The sequence below is a fragment of the Triticum aestivum genome, chromosome 2D (assembly GCF_018294505.1).
Source record: "Triticum aestivum cultivar Chinese Spring chromosome 2D, IWGSC CS RefSeq v2.1, whole genome shotgun sequence".
NCBI lineage: Eukaryota > Viridiplantae > Streptophyta > Magnoliopsida > Poales > Poaceae > Triticum > Triticum aestivum.
The window spans coordinates 645,603,762-645,629,194 of NC_057799.1; the positions used below are offsets into that span (position 1 = coordinate 645,603,762).

The 25,433-nt window shown below is 44.7% G+C and overlaps 1 protein-coding gene across 1 annotated transcript; it reads left to right on the forward strand.

The window, feature by feature from the left end:
* The first annotated feature begins 3,104 nt into the window (after window positions 1-3,104).
* LOC123056161 (uncharacterized) lies at window positions 3,105-5,142 on the forward strand. Its single transcript, XM_044479868.1, has 3 exons — window positions 3,105-3,894; window positions 4,069-4,316; window positions 4,435-5,142. Exons 1-3 carry the CDS (start codon window positions 3,507-3,509, stop codon window positions 5,140-5,142), a joined length of 1,344 nt encoding a protein of 447 aa, XP_044335803.1. The 5' UTR covers window positions 3,105-3,506.
* Window positions 5,143-25,433: the final 20,291 nt, after the last annotated feature.

Genomic DNA, 25,433 nt, shown 5'->3' on the forward strand with positions numbered 1-25,433 from the left:
GCATAGCACAAGATCGTGTAGTTCGTTTTGCTAGAGCTTTTTCCAATGTCAAGTATCTTTTCCTTTGACCATGAGATCGTGTAACTCCCGGATACCGTAGGAGTGCTTTGGGTGTACCAAACGTCATAACGTAACTGGGTGACTATAAAGGTGCACTACAGGTATCTCCGAAAGTGTCTGTTGGGTTGACACGGATCGAGACTGGGATTTGTCACTCCGTATGACGGAGAGGTATCACTGGGCCCACTCGGTAATGCATCATCATAATGAGCTCAATGTAATCAAAGTGTTTGGTCACGGGATCAAGCATTACGGTACGAGTAAAGTGACTTGCCGGTAACGAGACTGAACGAGGTATTGGGATACCGACGATCGAGTCTCGGGCAAGTAACATACCGATTGACAAAGGGAATTGTATACGGGGTTGATTGAATCCTCGACATCGTGGTTCATCCGATGAGATCATCGAGGAGTATGTGGGAGCCAACATGGGTATCCAGATCCCGCTGTTGGTTATTGGCCGGAGAGGAGTCTCGGTCATGTCTGCATATCTCCCGAACCCGTAGGGTCTACACACTTAAGGTTCGGTGACGCTAGGGTTATTAGGAAGGCTTATATGTGATTACCGAATGTTGTTCGGAGTCCCGGATGAGTTCCCGGACGTCATGAGGAGTTCCAGAATAGTCCGGAGGTAAAGATTTATATATGGGAAGTTGTCATACGGTCACCGGAAAGGTACGGGGGCATATCGGTATTGTACCGGGGCCACCGGAGGGGTTCCGGGGGTCCACCGGGAGGGGCCACCTCTCCCGGAGGGCCTTATGGGCTGTATGAGGAAGGGAACCAGCCCAAAGTGGGCTGGGGTGCCACTCCCCCTTAGGGCCCATGCGCCTAGGGTTGGGGGAAACCCTAAAGGGGGGCGCCCCCCCTTGCTTGGGGGGCAAGCCTCCTCCCCTTGGCTGCCGCCCCCCCTCTAGATCTCATCTAGAGGGGCCGGTCCCCCTTCTCCCTTCCCCTATAAATAGAGGGGCGAGGGGAGGGCTGCGGGACACATCCAAGGCGCAGCCCCTCCCCTCCCCAACACCTCTCCTCCTCCGTCACGTGCTTGACGAAGCCTGCCGGAGTACTGCTGCTCCACCACCACCACGCCGTCGTGCTGCTGTTGGAGCCATCTTCCTCAACCTCTCCTTCCCCCTTGCTGGATCAAGACGGAGGAGACGTCACGCTGACCGTACGTGTGTTGAACGCGGAGGTGCCGTCCGTTCGGCGCTAGGATCTCCGGTGATAGGATCACGACGAGAACGACTACCTCAACCCCGTTCTTTTGAACGCTTCCGCTCGCGATCTACAAAGTGGTATGTAGATGCATCTCTCCCTTCACTCGTTGCTTAGATGAACTCATAGATGGATCTTGGTGAAACCGTAGAATTTTTTTAATTTTCTGCAACGTTCCCCAACAGGTTGATGTGTTTTCATATGGTGTTATTTTAGTACGAACTCTAGGGCTGTTCATGCCTTAGGGCTTAGGGCCGTGGACCGGGCCTCTTCCTTAAAAGGCCAATATGCCAAGCCCAAGCCCATCCAGGCCCTGCTGGTGGGCTCAAAACTCAGGCCCAAACCCGGCCCACGGGCAAGCCCAAATCGGGCCTAGGCCCTGGATTTTAGGGCCAGGCCTAGGTGGGTCAACAGGGCCGGGCCGGAGATGGCCAGGACTATGTGATCTCGCAATTCACTCCTTTTCCCTGAATTTAGGTGCCCCCCCTTCCCAAACAGATAATGACACCGCTGTTCGTAGCTTTCAATCCGTAAAAAAACCCGTCCCTGTAGCATCGCTGGTTTTCTCCGCGTCTAGATCATTCCAGGGGCAGGTTTTAGGGCCTGAGGCGTAATAGAAATACAGGGGGCCCTTTATCAAAACAGGAAACATGAAAAATAAAAAAGTGCAGAGTCGGGTTATATGGCACGACCGGCTTTGCACCGTTCGATTTGCTACAATGGATTCGACTAAGGATGATACCTGTGTGTATGCTGATGTCGTGCATGTGAACATGCATGGTGGCCACTGCCCCATTCTCCGTCCTGATCCGCCACTGCCATTAAGGGGGAGGAGGCGTGCAATGCCCTTGACGCCCTCAAGCCAAGAAGGCAGATCTGATGTCTCCTCAATGTTTCCAAATTCAAATATTCAAATTCAAACACAACATATGACCCAAATGAAGTAAAACTACAAATAAAAGATAAAAGCACAACAATTAGTACTGTGAAGTGCCCACATGTACTTAAGAGGATCATCTTGAAGTTGTGACGAGTTTCTCGGTTCTCGATCATCTGATGGACCGCATCTATGAATCATGTTGCATAATGTTCGAGCTCCACATGACCAATTTTCTGTCAAAACCAGTTATGTTAGGACAAACCTATGGAGCAACGAACCGCTCGACAACTCACACGGTGGCCACCATGTTTACATAACATCAGCATACACACCAATGTATCAACCTTAGTCGACGCCATTGTAGTACATTGAACGATGCAAAGCCGATCGTGCCACCAGATAAAGGGCTTATTTCTCTTTGACCTCAGGCCCTAAAACTCTTGAAATGTCCCATGAGTGATCTAGATGTGGAGGAAAACCAATCGAAGTCGAAACAAAGACCTGCATTAAAAGGAGTTGGAGAGAGGAAGCGAAATCATCGCCGTGATGCAAAATCTACAAGTTTCTTTTTAGTATTTGTATTTTTTTGAGGGTAAAAAAAGGTGATGGAACCTAGAGGCTTCCTTTCTCTTTCCATTTGTCTGTGGTTATAAAAAGTGAAATTTTCTTTTGAGAGAAAAAAAGTGAAGGTTGGGAGCAAAGTACTAGTTAGTAGTACTCACTAACCTCTAGTTTTTTTTTGACGGAACAATCCTCTAGTTTTTTTTTGTGAGACATCAGTATCCTCCATTTTTGTTTTTTTTTGAGTAACCATCAGTATCCTCTCCAGTGGAGCCGATGGATGCGGCCGGGTCTTCTGGGCCGGGCCGTATCCTACTACTGCCAGGTGATGCTAAAAAAGAAGGCCTGAGGCGGCGGCGAGTATAGCGATCTCAACAGTCAACGCCCCCATCCCCACCACCACAATAACCACGGCGTCGGACGGCGGTGGGGGAGACGTGGTGGCGGGGAGGCCTTGTCCGGTAAGCCCTCCGCCATCCAAAATCCACAAGCTGGGCGGTTCGGGTACGAGTTCAATTGACGCTGAGGATCAGACTGAGGCCATGGCTGCCAGGGACGGCAAGATCGGTGAGCGGGTGGATTCGGATGAGGTACGCGGTGAGCATGAGATCACCGAATTCAAGTGTGGCGAGGTTGTGCACGAGGAGCTTCAGAAGGACAAGATGAACGCAGGTAAATCAAATCAGCAGATCGAGAACAAGACGACCCCGGGGGAGGGGGAGGTGGAGATGGACCTAGGCAAATCAAACTCGATCGTCTCCGAGCAGGAGATCAAGGACCTTGTGCGCAGATGGAAGAGATGGTCGCTTTTATGAATTACAGGATCATACCATCAGCCCCACTTAACTGCAGCAGCACCACCACCACCAAGGAGACGCCAAAAGATGAGGAAGACAAGGTGCTGCAGTCGGGGATCGACGGCATCTTACAGCGGCTAGCTGATATGCGGCGTGACATGTCCAAGCTCAAATCGGAACTGGCCCCTTTCCGGCACAAGTACCCTTATGAGAAGGTGCTGACTTCTTCAGAGGAGAGGGAGAAGAGGCTCAAGTTCAGGCAGGAGTATGAGAAGATGGATAATAAGGAGAAGGCAAGGAGGGAGATGGAGTTCGACGTGAGTGACTTCGAGGGCTACTGTCAAGGCTTGACATCTTTAGTTGAACACTTTGAATTCATGAGTAAGATATGGCCAACACTCCTTGACTCCTATATAGTTAATCACACAGCAGTGTTTGTTTGTTCCTTCTCTAATTGCCAACCAGCAGATTCCCTCCTTCCTTGTAGCAAGTACCGATTCATGGTTTATTAGGATCGATGTACGCTAACTTATTTTTGTTGACAAAACTGTGCAGCCCTAGTGAGCCCCATGCACTTTACACACTGCACGCCCAGACAGATGCCACACCATCTTGCTACCTACGGGACCACCTTGCAGATCTTGTCTTTCAAAATTGCCAACATCGATTTGGACCTGAAATGGCCACTCCTGGAATGGCCACTTAAAGTGTACGGCGTCGTCGCCGCACGAGACAATGTGGATCGTAGACGCAATATTCTCTTTTTGAGGGAAAGGGGGAACTTCCAAGAGATCACCCAAGATGTAAGCGCCTGCCGTGTTGTATTAAATTTGCTTTTATCTCCTCATCGTCTCATACGTCTTAGTTTGTTGATCCATTGGTTCGGTTGCAATTAAGCATGTGTAATGATGATGCCTGCAGAAACCCTTCTTGAGCTTGACTGGCCCAACTCGTGCAATTTTGGCTAAGGACCCTGTTAACCTCGAAGTCCAACTAAAACTTAAAGGCCCAACAGAGCCTGAAGACAGAGTGTTGATCACTAAACGATGCCAGTACAGTGGCTATCATACCGATAATGGTTTATACGCTCTTACCTTGAAGAACTGTCTTTGCACAACAGAGTTAAGCCTTCAACAACTATACCGTCAATCAGTCCAAGCAACTTTTTTGCGTGTTGGTGGCTTTGTTAAAGGCAGTACAACCCCTTTCATTCATGGAGGCCGAGTTGCTTGCTCCTCACCACCCGACGAAGTCCTAGTCATGGATAGCCAAGGCATAGTCACGGAAGTTATTGATCGTCCGTCAACCCAGGTTGTGTTGCTCAATTCTCATGACTGTGATGGTGGGAATATGCCAATTGGCGAAGAAGACGGATACCTTGATCTGTCAAGGCATGTAGTTTCCGTTGAACTAAAGCCTGTGAGGCAGTATTCCGAAGAATTGGAGGAAACCCTGAAAGTTGTCATACAAGCCTACTCAGAGTCTGGCGATATTGCCGCGCAAGCTCATGTCAAGCTCAGGCCTCAGTATTGTGGCATAAGTCAGCATATATGTGACCTCAACGGATCTCAGGTGGAGATTACCATTGCTTGGTCAGCTATTCTTCGAAGCAACAAGGTTATTCCGTGAGAGGGATATATGTTTGATATTGCTCAGGCGTGAATGTTATGAAGTATGATACGGATACCCACTGCCCACTTATATCTATCTATTTCTCTGTTTTGCCTGTCGTTGTTTGTTTGTCCAAGTGTTCGATCGGCTATGTAAGATGTGGACATATTGTTGTATCGATCTGCTATGTAAGATTTCGACGGATCATGAGGAACCATGAGGAAGAAGTTGTTTGAGAGCTTGTCTCTCCACCAGCTGAGACATCTGCTGTTGGATTCGGAGATGCAACTAGATAAGGTTTAAACTGTTCAAGGAGAGTTGGAGCGCCCGGGGTAGCTACTGCAACAGCTAGAGGATGCAGGGAAGATGGGAAAATGGTGCTCGACTGTTGGTTTTCTAGCTTCTCGTTCGTTTTTGCCAGCAGCAAAATACACACATGTAGCTTGCCATGCAAAGCTGTCTAAACTTGTAGTTTGATTGATTTCCTATGTGTGTAACTAACCTGAGACTCCGATCCTGTACGTGAACCTGCCTGAGCTAATCCCCTATGAACGCAAGCGCTCATATACACGCGCATACACTCACCCCTATGAACGCACACACGCACACCCTACCCCTATGAGCATCTCCGAGAGACTGAGCCGGCATATCATCTTGAGATTTCCAGGAATAATGCGAGCACCAGGATTTGAATCCTGATGGGTTGGGGATACCACTGTCCACCTAACCAACTCAACCACAGGTTGATTCGCAGAGAGACGGGGGTTTGTTGATTGACTTCCTGCCGTTTCGTTTGGCCAAAAGGAAGATATTCCCTCGGTCGGCTGGCTCGCGTCCCTTGACCATCGTGTCTCTCTCTCTCTCTCTCAAACAAAAAATCACTGAAACGCACGCATATTCGTACTTGTCTTGTTGACTCGGGCACAAATCATGTCACGAGACGAGGACCCCGAGTGACTCAGCGCGGCCTTCTGTTCTTTCTTCTTCCTCCTCCTCACCGGACGGACGCCGGACGGCATCCACTCTAATCGGCCATGGCGGTGATGGCCTTTGTCCTTCCCGGCGAGGTCGCCGCCGGCCGGCTCTCCACCCACGGCTGCATGCACGCCTTGCACCGCCGCAAAAATTATACTATATTAAATTAAAGACAACCGCATCTTGATTTCTTCTCTCCTCCCACGTACCTTCCTTCCTTGCCGCGGAACGCCGCCGGGAGAACCAACCGCACGCTTGGAATCCATACGTCGCCGCTGACCAAGACGGACGCCAACCCATCCAGGGCAAGCTGCTTTTCCTTCCTCCTTTCCTTCCTTCCTTCCTTCGTGGTCGATGTTGCTACCTATCCACAAGGACGAAAATCAATCCTCACAGGGTCACAGCGCCGCGCGGAATCACAAAGGTCACATCTTTTTCTTCGCCCTCTCCGCTCCTTCGCCCAAGCCCCAAGTCCAAGTCGCACACGCACCCTGCACGCGGATGCTGGACTCTTTCTACTATATATAGAGACATAGCTACTTAGAACAAGGCATGGTGAGGAGAAGGGAACAAGGAGGCCGAGGATCAGTGAGGTGGCGCAATCCAGACCCCTGATGGGCATCCCTAGGGCGTTTTAATGAAATGCCATGATTATGATGTGTTCATTTATGTTTCTAGGAAAGGCAATGCAATTATCACGGGGCACGGGTTTCTCACTCACAGCTTTTACAATCGCTTCTTCAACTTCCTCTCATTTTTAATAGCAAACGTTCCAAACCTGCCAACAAGCTATCTATTCTTTTCTTTTTTGATAAACAACAAGCTATCTATTCAGGTTTGTTTGAGTGTGTCGAAAAAAGACGGGCTCGCTTGTTTGTCAGTTTATTCTTTTCTATGTTTCTAATAACATTCAAGCCAATCTTTTTTCTCTTATATATTTCGCAAGAATTATACAAGAAGCTAGCACAAGCTTAGCTAGAGTTCACTACAAGCAATTGGATCCGGTAACATATCAATCCTTCCATCCATACGAATGGATCCTCAAACAAAGGGCTCTATTATTTCTGAGTTTATTAATTTTTATGTTGCTAGTGTTCAGGCCAATGTCTTTTCTCTTATATTTCACAAGAATTATATCCATAGGCATGAATGGAACCTCAATCAAAGGACAAACTAGAAACATACGTGATCAACAAGTCTTTTATTAATTTCGATCATCAACATTTGTTTTTATTGCGTCTTTCAAACACATAGCAAACAATATTTCTCATCAACCTTAAACATACATTCACTGTCACATTTATCCACATGTCCATAACAATGCTGCTACCATTTTGCGGCTCTGAAAGTTACAACAATCCTGTACAGCAAGGTAAAGCAACCTTGAAACAAAATGTCATGGTGCTCCAGCAACATATTGCTTCCATAACTCATCCAGAGCCCTGAGAAGATGGCTACTGGTTGCTCAATCTCTATTGGGTTGACTCAAAGCAACAATAAAAAAGGACACCAGAGCCAACACTAGAGGTTTGTACAGGATCATCGTCACCAAAAGACCCCCTTGCTAACAAACACTACATGGTTGCAAAACTGGTGCAAAAGAAACTGCAAAAGGCCCAACTCTAGTGCTTAGCGACACCGACCAACCGTGGGGCTTTCCTTTGTCTTTGCCAGTTTGGTGATGAGGGCCACAAAGAGGTTCTGCTGCGCCTTGACACTCCATAGGATAGCCAATTGCTGCAGTAGAAACATGGCGCAGGGTCAGTATGATGGTTGATGGGTTTGAGCTGAAATATCACATCATTTCTACTAGTCCACAATGCCCACAACACAGCCAAAATGCCAGGCCCCAAATGCAACTTAGCATCGTATTTCAGCTAAGAAACTATGTCTTGAACAGAATCAAGTATCCAGCTCCAAGACTAACCCAAAAAAACACAGCAACAGAATATGCATGGAGAAACTGCCAGGCCAAGATACAAAATCTCAAACTCGTAAGAATGGTGCAGTGTGGTGCAGCTTTCAGTTTGGAACTTCATACATAGGCAAACCAAAGAATGATGTACAACTACAATAAAATTCACAGTTTCCATGACGTTTGCTAGTTGGACCGCATATGGGAGAAGCAAAATATGGTAAGATACAACAAAAGCATAGAACTAAGATTAAGATAATAAGATGGTACTCACAGGAAAAAGCAAATCTAACATACTCCAGGCTGCATGCCGTACGGCTCTTGTGGGATAGGAAGGGCATCCAGGAGTGGCACAACTTCAGTCTGGTGCTTGTACTCATCCTCAACTCCCAGCCTGCTGCACAAACTGATTTTCTTTCAGGATAAAATATGATCTTCTAGTGGAGAAATACACACATTTACTGAACATAAATGTTCTGGCTATCTAATACTCCCTCCGTAAAGTATATATTGCTACCACAACTCATCAGATGGCTACTGGATGCTCAATCTCTATTGGGATGACTCATAACAACAACAAAAAAGGGCACCAGAGCCAGCACTAGAGGTTTGTACCAAAAGACTCCCTCCTTAACACACTCCAGGTTTGAAAAACTGGTGCAAAAAAACTGCAAAACGCCTAGCTCCAGTGCTCAGCGATGCCGGACAAGCTTTGTCTTCGTCAGTTCGGTCATGAGGTCCTCAAAAAGTTGCTGCTGCGCGTCGGAACTCCATAGGATCCTCAATTGCTGCGGCAAAAACATGGCACAGTACAATGGATCAATATGATGGTTCATGGGTTTGAGCTCAAAATATCGCAGTTTTCTAATAGCTCATCGCTCCTTGCAGGATACACACTATTCCTTGCATTTGTCAATTGACTAGTCGCGCCACTACCTTCAAAAGCTCCCATTGCTCCGTGGAAGCCGCCAATGCATCCAGGGAGTGCGTCGTCGAGGAACTCAAATGGAGAAATGGTCCTTCCGCGAGGAGAAGTTGGTCAGTGAGATCAGATGAACCAGCCGACCATCCACGTGTGTTCACTGAGAGCTTCGGCTCGTTTATCTCACTGTCAATGTCCTGCAGCACATAGCAGAAGATTTTCACCAGATTATGGAAAATCGCCAGCTGGGCATGATGGATCTACTCTAAAACTATTTGTATAAGTATTTTCTATGTTATTTTAGAACAAACTGCTGCTGTGTGCTTATTTACATGTTTCAGAAATCTACAACAGCTCTCACATGTATCCACTGCGGACATATAAAAATTTGTTAATAATGTTGTTTATTTTCTGTACACGACATAACAAGAATTCACTTCTGTTGTCAGTTTTCATGAGCCACACAGAACATGCACCTCACTTTTGCTTTCAAGGCTAGAAACTACGGCGACTATTCATAAGTCAAAAATAATAATAGTAAAAGTAAGGGACAGCTCTGGAGATAACCACGGGTCAAAAGTTACAGTGACAATTTTACTGGTAGCAATCATCGAAATGCTACCGCAGGCTCCAGAATTGTAATATTGATCCAACGCCAATTGTTTAAATTCAGACATAGCCCAAGCCACCTTTTACCAAACAACCTTGTATATAAGCTAAAAATGAACCTGTTTGGCCTATTAGATGATAACCACAGGAAATGGAGTCTTCACCGATCTAAAGATCGTGTCGTGGATGTGCGGTCACCGCCCTCCTCCACAGCGACGACAGGATTCTCTCGTTGAGCTTCGGGGCAGGCCAGCTGGGTGGCTACTTCGCTCATCCTGCTATCAGAATGATTCAGACCTCGGAAGAAACAATAACCAGAATGGTAAAATGAAACAACACGTTTGTGTCATTAAACTCTTAAAGGATCCAGCTAAAATCCCAATGTCAAACTATTCTTTTTTTCACTCGGATTCAACACTACCAAGTACCAACTACAAAGTTTTGGTACGCCCGTGCACTCAGGATTCCGGCAAAAAAGGCAAATGTCCATAGACCAGAGCTCCACCGACAAAAGCAAGTGTAAACCTTGTGCCTATTCGTTCAACCAATCCAGAAGGTTAAGACCCTCAATGTAACACAAAAGTATCAGAACATATCAATTATATTTTGTGCTGGAGGTCTACATTGAAATTGAAGGAAAAAGCAATGACTTTCACAACTCAAAACTAAAGTAGAAGATCTCATCTTGCAAGACACTAATTGGAAACGGAACGGGAAAGCCAGCTCCAAAACATTAACTGGAGCATAACTATTCCTTGGATCTCCTACAGGAAATCAATATGCAGATCCCTCGATGGCAAGAGACCACAACATTCGTGCAAGATATATAGAGGGTAGGCATGAAAGATCAGAAAATGCAATGAAGCCTGATGCCCAACATAAGAAGAATGCCTTGACTACAAATGGATATGATAGTCACACCATCTACCTCTTCACAAGGAAAAGGATTGGAGGTTGGAGCGGTACAGATGTACCTCCATTACTTTTGACCGGCAAGGGAGTTAAACATCATTCATGCAACAAGACGTTCAAAAATGTCTATGGAATTACAACCAACAAATGGCACTGGAAGAATCTACGTAAAGTTCCCTCATTCATATAAAATCAAGAACTTAATATAAACATAATAAATTGTCCCTATCACTAGCAATGCACCATCCTACAAGTTGACAGTGTTTGACCTTGCAACTAATCAAATTAAATGATTATTGTGTTTGCTCCTCTACAGATTACATCAGTGCACGGATCTCAGAATCAAACATTAATGACTTGCACATTCCTGTCTGTATTTCTTCTCCTTCACCGGTCATCTAATGGCAAAGTACATGTTCTTACAACACGCTGCTAACGTATCTATGTATCATGCACTCATGATAGATGAACATGGGTTGCAACGACTTATTTGTCCTGTTTCAACATGTAATTGAGACACGTCAATTTATTTCACTGGCAAACGATAAATACTACTATGACTATGCAGAAGTGCATTTTAGAGTTCAATCCAAAAGTCTTTGAGAAAACAATGGAGAGTAATATTTCAAGAATAGGAAGTTTGCGGTCTAGTTATTTTGGATGATAGCAGCAGTGATGTCTACAGTCTAGTTGCATGAGATGTCACACCAAATTTAATGTATTGCTTACCACTACTGACACAAGACAAGTGCAGTCTTTGTAGAAAACTGATATGTGCATGACCAAAACAACAGCAAATGAATTATCTTGGAACCACAAATTATCCATGGTGTACTGCTACACAGTAATGAAGTTTACCACCATCGATGGTCATGTGGGCACACAGAGAGTGAGAGAGAACAGAGGAGAGGAGAGGAACCAACAGCTTACCTATGTCGTAGTTGTAGAAAAACTAGCCACCGGAGGGGCGTTGGATTGATGGCTGGCATAGGCAAACGGAGTCGCTGGTGATGTTGTCCCCCACGCACACCACACGGCGGTCACTTATGTTAAACCTATAGAGCTAAGCACAACATGTTCAGCGCTCTAGTCGAAACCAACACAGCAGCAGGAAAATGCTAGAGTTGAATCTAAGCTTCATACAGTGACTACAACACATAATTTTCCCCTAAAAAGTCATGGAGCAATAATTTGGCAACCTAAACATCTTACGGATTAAAACAGGACAGGGTAGGAATAAGAACAAGACGATAATCTCACAGTCCATCTGAAACAAACCGACCTTAAGCTCTTATGGACAGGCATGCCATAGACAGATAAATAATTTCAGTTGTGGATCTATTGAGAAGTGTTTTAACTATGACAACAATTGTATAATTTCAATGCCAAACAACTTGAGTAAACCCCGTGGAGGGTGTGTACCTTCAGCATGGGTTTTCACCTTTTCAAAGTTTATTATAAATTCCCCATGACACATTTTCGTCAATAGAAAATGTAATCAAGAAGATGATAATCAGAGTTAGCAAAATAGATTTTTTTTGCATTTAAACAACTAGAAGAAACATTAAAAATATAGAAACAGTAAATGAGAACTTAAGCAATGCTAACTCAAGATTCCAATATTCCAGTTATTTCAATTCAGCCCAAGCCACCTTCTACCGAGCAACCTTGTATCAGCTAAAAAATAACCTATTTAGCATGTGCTTCCTACTTCCTAGTACAGAGTGCATTGATGCATCCAGATTGTTCTTCTAGACTCAACTACATCGAGCAGCGATCACATACAAAGACAGTACATGTTGAGCCAGCATTGTTAGTTTCAGCGATAGTAACATGGACCTACTCCCTGGCCCGGTAGTCCCCTGCCACCACTTGCCAAGGTCCAACTACCCAATTTACTTCGCCAAATCACAATATCAAACATCTTAACTGGAAATATTTTTTGGATGAGATTCAACTCCCAAGGTAAAAAGATAGCACACTTACAACTTTGAACACAGCACGGCCACCGCCCTCCTCAATAGTGATGACAGGATCCTCTCGATGAGCTTCAGGGCGAGCCGGCTCGTCGGCGCTGGTGGTACCCCTCTTCGTTCATCCTGCTATCAGAATGAGTCAGACCTCGGAATAAACAATAAACAGAATGTCAAAATGAAACAATATGTTCATTCCATTAAACTCTCAAAGAATCAATCTTCGCTCCTCCGTTGTCAAACAGTTCTTTCTTCCACTCGGATTAAAAACTACCGAAGTACCAACTACAGAGTTCAGACACGCCCTTGCACAAGGGATTATGCCAAACAAGACAAATGTCTATAGACCACAGAGCTCCACTGACAAAAGTGTAAAGCTTGAGTCTGTTCCTTCAACCTATCCAGAAGGTTAAGACCCTCATGTTGGAGGTCTAGCTTGACTCTAAAAATGAAGGAAAAAGCAATGACTTTCCCCACTAGGAACTACTGTACTCCCTCCGATCCATATTAATTGATGCTGGTCTAGTTCAAAGTTGAGCTCAACATAAGAAGAATTCCTTCACTACAAATTGATCTGATAGTCAAATACCATGTACCTCTTCACAAGGAAAAGGTTCGGGCGTTGCCTGTGGTGCAGATGAACCTCCAAAAGTTGTGTCCAGCGTGGGAGTTAAACATCATTCATGTAATAAAATGTTTCAAAATGGCTATGTAATTACAACCAAGAAATGTCACTGAAAGAATCTAAGTACCCTATTTTGTATAAAATCAAGAACATCTATATAAGCAGAATAAATTGTCCCTATGAACTAATAGTATACCAATCCTACAAGTTGACAGAGTTTGACCTTGCAACAAATAAAACTAAATGCTTGATTCTCTCTCAAAAAACACCAAATGCTTGATGTGTTTGCTCCTCTACAAATTACATCAGTGCACAGATTTCAGAATCAAACATTAATTACTTGCACATTCCGGTGTGTATTTCTTCTCCTTTATTGGTCATCTAATGACAAGGTACATGTTTTAACAATACGAGCAATAAAATATTTGTCTATGCTCATTCCGGATCTCCTACCGTATCTATGTATCATGCTAGATGAACATGTAAACAACTAGTAGGGCTCCCGTTCTTTTCCAGGGTTGCAACGACTTATTTGTCCTTTGTCAACATATAATTGAGTAACTTCAATTTATTTCACGGGCAAAAGATAAATACTACTATGACTATGCAGAAGTGTAGTTTAGAGTTCAATCCCAAAGTGAGAGGAAACTGCAGGGCAAAAGGACACAAAATGGCCCTTGCACCTCACTTGCAAGACAGAACCATCGTCATTAACGAAAGGCAACTACTCACTAGGAAAGAACATGTTAACAGCAACAGCATAGCATCACAATCAAAGACCACAAGCACTAGATCGTCGACTCTATGGCCGGAGCATAGCATAGTATGCCCATAGCTTTAAGGCTATGTCCTAGAGCAGAAAGGTTCCAAATCACCACTTGGTCAACTCGTCAAAAGATCAAAGTAACTCTTCCAGAACATTTTGCCCTATCAGGATTTCTCTAAACTTGATCTGATTGGTTTACACAAAAAAGCTAAGATGGTATTGTACAGCACGGCAGCAACTCACACAGGAAACATTTTACCCTTATTTCCCAGCTCATGTGTAGACAACAATACTGAGTGTTCAAAGACAAAAATAGAGCAGTTGGAAATGATTTGATTTGCAGCAGTAGGGTACCAAACCAAACAACTCAACATTGCATCTTATACATAGTCACCAACAATCAAGTTGCCATTTCCAAAAAGAGTACTGGTATTGCATAGCATGCCTCAGTGATTCTAACAAAACATAAGAGTTCAATGATCAAATTACCTCGAGAACGTTTCTTCTTCAACAAAGAAAGGCATCCATATCTCGACGAAGCGGGCTGAGATTGCAATAGACCAGGGCTGCGTGTATCAGATATCTTCACCAAATACTGAAGCTTTGCACGGCCACGCTTCTACTTCCTACAAGTTTTTGGTGAACCAGTACTCTCACGATCCTCCATCCTACAGCTCAGGAAAGATGTCCATATTCAGAAACATTCTTGATAAATGCAATAAAATGATCTAGCATGCTGACGGACAACTTTTCTAAGCTGTAAACCAAGGCTACTCGAGCTTCATATTAAACATAAGTACTAGGTCCACCTTTCACCTGTTTTGTAATCTTCTTATGAGATAAATTCATTTCACATAATGATGCTAAAGAGATTACTGAACAATGTTGCTAGAAATGATCGTCAAGCAAAGCATACACACATAATGTGTGTACTGCTAACTTGGTGTAGAAGATCATGTTGGAAATATGCCCTAGAGGCAATAATAAATTGGTTATTATTATATTTCCTTGTTCATGATAATCGTTTATTATCCATGCTATAATTGTATTGATAGGAAACTCAGATACATGTGTGGATACATAGTCAACACCATGTCCCTAGTAAGCCTCTAGTTGACTAGCTCGTTGATCAATAGATGGTTACGATTTCCTAACCATGGACATTGGATGTCGTTGATAACGGGATCACATCATTAGGAGAATGATGTGATGGACAAGACCCAATCCTAAGCCTAGCACAAAGATCGTGTAGTTCGTATGCTAAAGCTTTTCTAATGTCAAGTATCATTTCCTTAGACCATGAGATTGTGCAACTCCCGGATACCGTAGGAGTGCTTTGGGTGTATCAAACGTCACAACGTAACTGGGTGACTATAAAGGTGCACTACAGGTATCTCCGAAAGTGTCTGTTGGGTTGGCACGAATCGAGACTGGGATTTGTCACTCCGTGTAAGCGGAGAGGTATCTCTGGGCCCACTCGGTAGGACATCATCATATGCGCAATGTGACCAAGGAGTTGATCACGGGATGATGTGTTACGGAACGAGTAAAGAGACTTGCCGGTAACGAGATTGAACAAGGTATAGGGATACCGACGATCGAATCTCGGGCAAGTAAAATACCGCTAGACAAAGGGAATTGTATACGGGATTGATTGAGTCCTTGACATCGTGGTTCATCCGATGAGATCATCATGGAACATGTGGGAGCCAACATGGGTATCCAGATCCCGCTGTTGGTTATTGACCGGAGAACATCTCGGTCATGTCTGCATGTCTCCCGAACCCGTAGGGTCTACACACTTAAGGTTCGATGACGCTAGGGTTATAAAGGAAGCTTGTATGTGGTTACCGAATGTTGTTCGGAGTCCCGGATGAGATCCCGGACGTCACGAGGAGTTCCGGAATGGTCCGGAGGTAAAGATTTATATATATGAAGTCCTATTTCGGCCATCGGGACAAGTTTCGGGGTCATCGGTATTGTACCGGGACCACCGGAAGGGTCCCGGGGGCCCACCGGGTGGGGCCACCTATCCCGGAGGGTCCCATGGGCTGAAGTGGGAAGGGATCTAGCCCAAAGTGGGCTGGGGCGCCACTTCCCTTATGGCCCATGCGCCTAGGGTGAAGGGGGAAACCCTAAGGAAGAGTCCCAAGGAGGGAAGGCACCTCCTAGGTGCCTTGGGGGGGAGGGAAACCTCCCCTGGCCGCCGCCCCCTAGGAGATTGGATCTCCTAGGGCTGGCGCACCCCCCCCCTTGGGATCCCTATATATAGTGAGGGTAGGAGGGCCTCTTGAGACAACTTTTGCCTTTGGTACAGCCCTCCCTCTCTCCCAAGTTCTTCTCCTCTCCCGTGGTGCTTGGCGAAGCCCTGCAGGATTGCCACGCTCCTCCACCACCACCACGCCGTTGTGCTGCTGCTGGATGGAGTCTTCCTCAACCTCTCCCTCTCTCCTTGCTGGATCAAGGCGTGGGAGACGTCACCGGGCTGTACGTGTGTTGAACACGGAGGTGCCGTGCGTTCGGCACTTGATCATCGGTGATTTGAATCACGACGAGTACGACTCCATCAACCCCGTTCACTTGAACGCTTCCGCTTAGCGATCTACAAGGGTATGTAGATGCACTCTCCTTCCCCTCGTTGATAGTCTCTCCATAGATAGATCTTGGTGATATGTAGGAAAATTTTGAATTTCTGCTACGTTCCCCAACAGTGGCATCATGAGCTAGGTCTATGCGTAGTTTCTATGCACGAGTAGAACACAAAGTAGTTGTGGGCGTTGATTTTGTTCAATATGCTTGCCGTTACTAGTCTTATCTTGATTCGGCGGCATCTTGGGATGAAGCGGCCCGGACCAACCTTACACGTATTCTTACGTGAGACCGGTTCCACTGACAAACATGCACTAGTTGCATAAGGTGGCTGGCGGGTGTCTGTCTCTCCCACTTTAGTCGGATCGGATTCGATGAACAGGGTCCTTATGAAGGGTAAATAGCAATTGGCATATCACGTTGTGGTCTTTGCGTAGGTAAGAAACGTTCTTGCTAGAAACCCATAGCAGCCACGTAAAACATGCAAACAACAATTAGAGGACGTCTAACTTGTTTTTGCAGGGTATGCTATGTGATGTGATATGGCCAAAGGATGTGATGAATGATATATGTGATGTATGAGATGATCATGTTCTTGTAATAGGAATCACGACTTGCATGTCGATGAGTATGACAACCGGCAGGAGTCATAGGAGTTGTCTTAATTTATTTATGACCTGCTTGTCAACATAAACGTCATGTAATTACTTTACTTTATTGCTAAAGCGTTAGCCATAGTAGTAGAAGTAATAGATGACGTGACAACTTCAAGAAGACACGATGATGGAGATCATGATGATGGAGATCATGGTGTCATGCCGGTGACGTTGATGATCATGGAGCCCCGAAGATGGAGATCTAAAGGAGCAATATGATATTGGCCATATCATGTCACTATTTGATTGCATATGATGTTTATCATGTTTATACATCTTATTTGCTTAGAACGACGGTAGTAAATAAGATGATCCCTCATTAAAATTTCAAGAAGTGTTCTCCCCTAACTGTGCACCGTTGCTACAGTTCGTCGTTTCGAAGCATGCCGTGATGATCGGGTGTGATAGATCCTTACGTTCACATACAACGGGTGTAAGACAGTTTTACACATGCAAAACACTTAGGGTTAACTTGACGAGCCTAGCATGTACAGACATGGCCTCGGAACACAGAAGACCGAAAGGTCGAGCATGAGTCGTATAGAAGATACGATCAACATGAAGATGTTCACCGACGTTGACTAATCCGTCTCACGTGATGATCGGACACGGCCTAGTTGACTCGGATCATGTAATCACTTAGATGACTAGAGGGATGTCTATCTGAGTGGGAGTTCATAAGATGAACTTAATTATCCTGAACATAGTCAAAAGGATTTTGCAAATTATGTCGTAGCTCGCGCTTCAGTTCTACTGTTTAGATATGTTCCTAGAGAAAAATTAGTTGAAAGTTGATAGTAGCAATTATGCGGACTAGGTCCGTAAACTGAGGATTATCCTCATTGCTTTATAGAAGGCTTATGTCCTTAATGCACCGCTCAGTGTGCTGAACCTCGAACGTCGTCTGTGGATGTTGCGAACATCCGACATACGCATTTGATAACTATGTGATAGTTCAGTTAAACGGTTTAGAGTTGAGGCACCAAAGACGTTTTTGAAACGTCACGAAACATATGAGATGTTTTGTGGGCTGAGATTGGAATTTCAGGCTCGTGCCCACGTCAAGAGGTATAAGACCTCCGACGATTTTCTTAACATGCAAACTAAGGAGAACAGCTCAATTGTTGAGCTTGTGCTCGGATTGTCTGAGTACAACAATCATTTGAATCAAGTGGGAGTTGATCTTCCAGATAAGATAGTGATGTTTCTCCGAAGTCATTACCACCAAGCTGCTAGAGCTTCGTGATGAACTATAATATATCGGGGACATGTATGATGATCCTTGAGATGTTCGTGATGTTTGACACCACAAAAGTAGAAATCAAGAAGGAGCATCAATTGTTGATGGTTGGTGACACCACTAGTTTCAAGAAGGGCAAGGGCACGAAGGGATACTTCATAAAACGGCAATTCAGCTGCTGCTCTAGTGAAGAAACCCAAGGTTGAACCCAAACCCGAGACTAAGTGCTTCTGTAATAAAGGGAACAACCACTGGAGCAGAATTACCCTAGATACTTGGTAGATTAGAAGGCTGGCAAGGTCGATAGAAGTATATTGGATATACATTATGTTAATGTGTACTTTACTAGTACTCCTAGTAGCACCAGGGTATTAGATACCGGTTCGGTTGCTAAGTATTAGTAACTCGAAATAAAAGCTACGGAATAAAACGGAGACTAGCTAAAGGTGAGCTGACGACATGTGTTGGAAGTGTTTCCAATGTTGATATGATCAAGCATCGCAAGCTCCCTCTACCATCGAGTTTGGTGTTGGCGTTGAGCATAGACATGATTGGATTATGTCTATCGCGATACGGTTATTCATTTAAGGAGAATAATGGTTACTCTGTTTATTTGAATAATACCTTCAATGGTCTTGCACCTAAAATGAATGGTTTATTGAATCTCGATCGTAGTGATACACATGTTCATGCCAAAAGATAGTAATGATAGTACCACCTACTTGTGGCACTGCCACGTAAGTCATATCGGTATAAAACGCATGAAGAAGCTCCATGTTGATGGATCTTTGGGCTCACTCGTTTTTGAAAAGTTTGGGACATGCGAACCATGTCTATTGGTATATATGCATGAAGAAACTCCATGCAAATGGACCATTTTGTACTCGCTTGATTTTGAATCACTTGAGACATGCAAATCATACCACATGGGCAAGATGACTGAAAGCCTCGTTTTCAGTAAAATGGAACAAGAAAGCAACTTGTTGGAAGTAATACATTTTTGATGTGTGCAGTCCAATGAGTGCTGAGGCATGTAGTGGATATCGTTATGTTCTTACTTCACAGCTGATTTGAGTAGATGTTGAGTATATTTACTTGATGAATCACGAGTCTGAATTATTGAAAGGTTCAAGTAATTTCAGGGTGAAGTTGAAAGATCGTCGTGACAAGAGGATAAAATATCTATGATATGATCATAGAGATGAATATCTAAATTACGAGTTTGGCACAGAATTAAGACATTGTGGAAATTGTTTCACAACTGATACAGCCTGGAACACCATAGTGTGATGGTGTGTCCGAACATCATAACTGCACCCTATTGGATATGATGCATACCATGATGTCTCTTATCAAATTACCACGATAGTTTATGGGTTAGGCATTAGAGACAACCACATTCACTTTAAATAGGGCACCACGTAATTCCGGTGAGATGACACCATATGAACTATGGTTTAGACAAACCTAAGCTGTCATTTCTTAAAAGTTTGGGGCTGCGACGCTTATGTGAAAAAGTTTCAGGCTGATAAGCTCAAACCCAAAGCGGATAAATGCATCTTCATAGGACACCCAAAACAGTTGGGTATACCTCCTGTCTCAGATCCGAAAGCAATAAGGGATTGTTTCTAGAATCGGGTCCTTTCTCGAGGAAAAGTTTCTCTCGAAAGAATTGAGTGGGAGGATGGTGGAGACTTGATGAGGTTATTGAAACCGTCTCTTCAACTAGTCTGTGGCGGGGCACAGGAAGTTGTTCCTGTGGCACCTACACCAATTGAAGTGGAAGCTTATGATAGTGATCATGAAACTTCAGATCAAGTCACTCCCAAACCTCGTGGGATGACAAGGATGCGTACTACTTCAGAGTGGTACGTAATCCTGTCTTGGAAGTCATGTTGCTAGACAACAATGAACCTACGAGCTATGGAGAAGCGATGGTGGGCCCGGATTCCGATAAATGGCTCGAGGTCATAAAATCCGAGGTAGGATCCATGTATGAAAACAAAGTATAGACTTTGGAAGAACTACTTGATGGTCGTAAGGCTGTTGAGTACAGATGGATTTTAAAAGGAAGACGGACAATGATGGTAAGTATCACCGTTAAGAAAGCTCGACTTGTCGTTAAGATGTTTTCCGACAAGTTCAAGGAGTTGACTACGGTGAGACTTTCTCACTCGTAGCGATGCTAAGAGTCTGTTGGAATTATATTAGCGATTACTGCATTATTTATGAAATCTTGCAGATAGGATGTCAAAACATTGTTTCCTCGACGATTTTCTTGAGGAAAGGTTGTATGTGATACAACCGGAAGGTTTTGTCAATCCTGAAAGATGCTAATAAGTATGCAAAGCTCCAGCAATCCTTCTGAGGACTGGAGTAAGCTTCTCGGAGTTGGAATGTATGCTTTGATGAGATGATCAAAGATTTTGGGTGTATACAAAGTTTATGAGAAACTGGTATTTCCAAAGAAGTGAGTGGGAGCACTATAGAATTTCTGATAAATATATGTTGTTGACATATTGTTGATCAGAAATGACGTAGAATTTCTAGAAAGCATATAGGGTTATTTGGAAAGTGTTTTCAATGGAGAGCCTGGATTAAGCTACTTGAACATTGAGCATCAAGATCTATAAGGATAGATCAAAACGCTTAATGGTACTTTCAAATGAGCACATGCCTTGACGTGATCTTGAAGGTGTTCAAGATGGATCAGTCAAAGAAGGAGTTCTTGCCTGAGTTATAAGGTATGAAGTTAAGACTTAAAGCTCGACCACGGCAGAATAGAGAGAAAAGACGAAGGTCGTCCCCTATGCTTAAGACGTAGGCTCTACAGTATGCTATGCTGTGTACCGCACCTGAAGTGTGCCTTGGCATGAGTCAGTCAAGGGGTACAAGAATGATCCACGAATGGATCACAGGACATCGGTCAAAGTTATCCTTAGTAACTACTGGACTAAGGAAGTTTCTCGGTGATGGAGGTGGTAAAAGGGGTTCGTCGTAAAGGGTTACGTCGATGCAAGCTTAACACCTATCCGGATAGCTCTGAGTAGAGATACCGGATGCATATAATGGAGCAACAATTTAGAATAGCTCCAAGTAGAACAGTTATTTGGAATAGCTCCAAATAGAGCGTGGTAGCTACATCAAGGAGATGACATAGAGATTTGTAAAGCACACACGGATCTGAAAGGTTCGGACCCGTTGACTAAAACCTCTCTCACAAGCAACATGATCAAACCTAAAACTCATTGAGTGTTAATCACATAGTGATGTGAACTAGACTACTGACTCTAGTAAACTCTTGGGTGTTAGTCACATGGCGATGTGACCTGTGAGTGTTAATCACATGGCGATGTGAACTAGATTATTGACTCTAGTGCAAGTGGGAGACTGTTGGAAATATGCCCTAGAGGCAATAATAAATTGGTTATTATTATATTTCCTTGTTCATGATAATCGTTTATTATCCATTCTATAATTGTATTGATAGGAAACTCAGATACATGTGTGGATACATAGACAACACCATGTCCCTAGTAAGCCTCTAGTTGACTAGCTCGTTGATCAATAGATGGTTACGGTTTCCTAACCATGGACATTGGATGTCGTTGATAACGGGATCACATCATTAGGAGAATGATGTGATGGACAAGACCCAATCCTAAGCCTAGCACAAAGATCGTGTAGTTCGTATGCTAAAGCTTTTCTAATGTCAAGTATCATTTCCTTAGACCATGAGATTGTGCAACTCCCGGATACCGTAGGAGTGCTTTGGGTGTATCAAACGTCACAACGTAACTGAGTGACTATAAAGGTGCACTACAGGTATCTCCGAAAGTGTCTGTTGGGTTGGCACGAATCGAGACTGGGATTTGTCACTCCGTGTAAGCGGAGAGGTATCTCTGGGCCCACTCGGTAGGACATCATCATATGCGCAATGTGACCAAGGAGTTGATCACAGGATGATGTGTTACGGAACGAGTAAAGAGACTTGCCGGTAACGAGATTGAACAAGGTATAGGGATACCGACGATCGAATCTCGGGCAAGTAAAATACCGCTAGACAAAGGGAATTGTATACGGGATTGATTGAGTCCTTGACATCGTGGTTCATCCGATGAGATCATCGTGGAACATGTGGGAGCCAACATGGGTATCCAGATCCCGCTGTTGGTTATTGACCGGAGAACATCTCGGTCATGTCTGCATGTCTCCCGAACCCGTAGGGTCTACACACTTAAGGTTCGATGATGCTAGGGTTATAAAGGAAGCTTGTATGTGGTTACCGAATGTTGTTCGGAGTCCCGGATGAGATCCCGGACGTCACGAGGAGTTCCGGAATGGTCCGGAGGTAAAGATTTATATATAGGAAGTCCTATTTCGGCCATCGGGACAAGTTTCGGGGTCATCGGTATTGTACCGGGACCACCGGAAGGGTCCCGGGGGCCCACCGGGTGGGGCCACCTATCCCGGAGGGTTCCATGGGCTGAAGTGGGAAGGGATCCAGCCCAAAGTGGGCTGGGGCGCCACTTCCCTTATGGCCCATGCGCCTAGGGTGAAGGGGGAAACCCTAAGGAAGAGTCCCAAGGAGGGAAGGCACCTCCTAGGTGCCTTGGGGGGGGGAGGGAAACCTCCCCTGGCCGCCGCCCCCTAGGAGATTGGATCTCCTAGGGCTGGCGCACCCCCCCCTTGGGATCCCTATATATAGTGAGGGTAGGAGGGCCTCTTGAGACAACTTTTGCCTTTGGTACAGCCCTCCCTCTCTCCCAAGTTCTTCTCCTCTCCCGTGGTGCTTGGCGAAGCCCTGCAGGATTGCCACGCTCCTCCACCACCACCACGCCGTTGTGCTGCTGCTGGATGGAGTCTTCCTCAACCTCTCCCTCTCTCCTTGCTGGATCAAGGCGTGGGAGACGTCACCGGGCTGTACGTGTGTTGATCGCGGAGGTGCCGTGCGTTCGGCACTTGATCATCGGTGATTTGAATCACGACGAGTACGACTCCATCAACCCCGTTCACTTGAACGCTTCCGCTTAGCGATCTACAAGGGTATGTAGATGCACTCTCCTTCCCCTCGTTGCTAGTCTGTCCATAGATAGATCTTGGTGATACGTAGGAAAATTTTGAATTTCTGCTACGTTCCCCAACAGATCACTGGGCTCAAACAATACCTACTAACCAGGTAAATTCACAACAACAAAGCTAATCTATAGCATAGACCATGGGTCACTTTTGCTCTACTCCACCGGCCAGTTACTGCATGCTAGTTGGGATGATAGTGAGGTGGTCACAGGGATACATCATCATTAAACACCAAAACATTGATGGCATGGATGATTCCTCGGCAACGACACTTCATTACCCAAGTAATACAGTCACAACCATAAGTCCTGTAAGTGCATCTAGTGCCACCCCTAGTTGGTTTTGGAGTATTGACGACAAATCTGGTTGAGGGACTAATGTGTTTGTGAGAATTGCAGGATAACACAGGTAGTGTCCCTCATTGATTCGGTTTACCTACCGGAGATGACCCCTAAAAATGTATGAAGACATTGACGACAATGGTGGGATATGACGACATTCATATTGAAGACTATGACAGGAGAAGACAATGAGTGAAGATTATGGAGCGCGAAGACTTAGTTGTTTCGTTGTTTCCTTTTCTTCTTTGTTGAGTCATAGGAACCACCGCACTGTTAAGTGGGGTCCAAGTGAACAAAGTCAGAGTGACTGATGTGATGCTCAACCCAAATCCTAATGTCTTCGAGTGAAGACAATGAGAGCGAATCTTATCCTAAGTTGGATAAGTCAGCTTTGCTTATATCCCAAGTAAAGTTGCCGTGTGTGTTTGAAAACTGACCGTTGGAACACGTGTCAGTTCCTTAGTGACCCAGGGTCATTTCGGACATATCACGGGTTGCCTTGTGGCTATAAATAGCCCACCCCTACACCATAAATTGGTGGCTGCTCAGAGTTAGTGCACGACTTTTGTCGTTTGAAAGCAACCCACCTCGAAGCCTTTGAGAGAGAGAAATCCTTGCGAGGACAAAGCCCAAACACCCAGAGCCAAAGAGTGTTAGGCATCACTGAAGTCTTTCTGTCCGCGTCATCTGAAGACTTGTTACACTTGAGGACTGTGAATCCTCCAGCCGGTTAGGCGTCACGTTCTGAGCATCCAAGAGCCATTGTGGATCGCCGGTGAACGAAGTCTGTGAAGGTTTAGAAGTCTACCTTGAAGACTTACCAGAGTGATTGGGCGAGGACTGGGTGTCCTTAGCTCAAGGAGGATACGGTGAGGACTGTGTGTCCGGGACTTTGTGTCCTCAGGTTTAAATACCCAGCCGCTCCAACCAGACGTACAGTTGTCGCAGCAACTGGAACTGGTCGAACAAATCATTGTCTTCAACAAGCTACTGGTTCTATCTCTTCCTACCCTTTACTCACTGTTTGTCTTCATGAAGTCATTGCCTGTTTGTCTTATCTGTTTGACTTCATTGTGAGATTACTTGTTTTGTTTGGTTTCATACTGTCTTCCATCCTGATCCATACTACCTAGCTGCTATTAGTCTTTGTGCATTCACTTCATTGAATACTTGACTATGGCTTGTCTAGTGTAGTCTACCTTCCGCTGCATCTGAATAGCATCGGTTCTATCGTTTTTCTTCGAAACCTCCATGTTTTGAAGACTTTCATAAAAATCGCCTATGCACCCCCCCTCTAGTCGATATAACGCACTTTCAAGTCCCTAAAAGGCCATTACACCTCTGTTGCAAGACAGAATCATGCCATGCCATGAAGGCCATAACGTGCGACAATTGCTTTATTTTCGTCTTCATTTCCTCAGGGCTCTCTTGTATTGTGGTACAGCCTAGCTATCATGGGCATGGTTGCTGCCTTGCTGCACGCATATTTAGCACAACTATTAGAGATCATCCTTGGGACATGACAGCTAAGGAAAAACTACCAGACATGTAGTGAAATAACTAAGTTATTTTGAGCCCAGAAATATTATGATCCACACAATCGATACGTAACACTACAATAATCAAATAACCAATAGAGGGAGTCACCAGCTTTCATATACACATGACAACTATCGGGTACAACTACATAAAAATGATCAACCAAGA

Bases quoted from the DNA above. Each gene is read 5' to 3' on its own strand.
- LOC123056161 (XM_044479868.1), top strand. From the start codon at position 3,507: ATGGAAGAGATGGTCGCTTTTATGAATTACAGGATCATACCATCAGCC. The intron at 3,895-4,068 runs GTAAGATATGGC...AAAACTGTGCAG, and splicing joins TGAACACTTTGAATTCATGA to CCCTAGTGAGCCCCATGCAC. The intron at 4,317-4,434 runs GTAAGCGCCTGC...TGATGCCTGCAG, and splicing joins TCCAAGAGATCACCCAAGAT to AAACCCTTCTTGAGCTTGAC.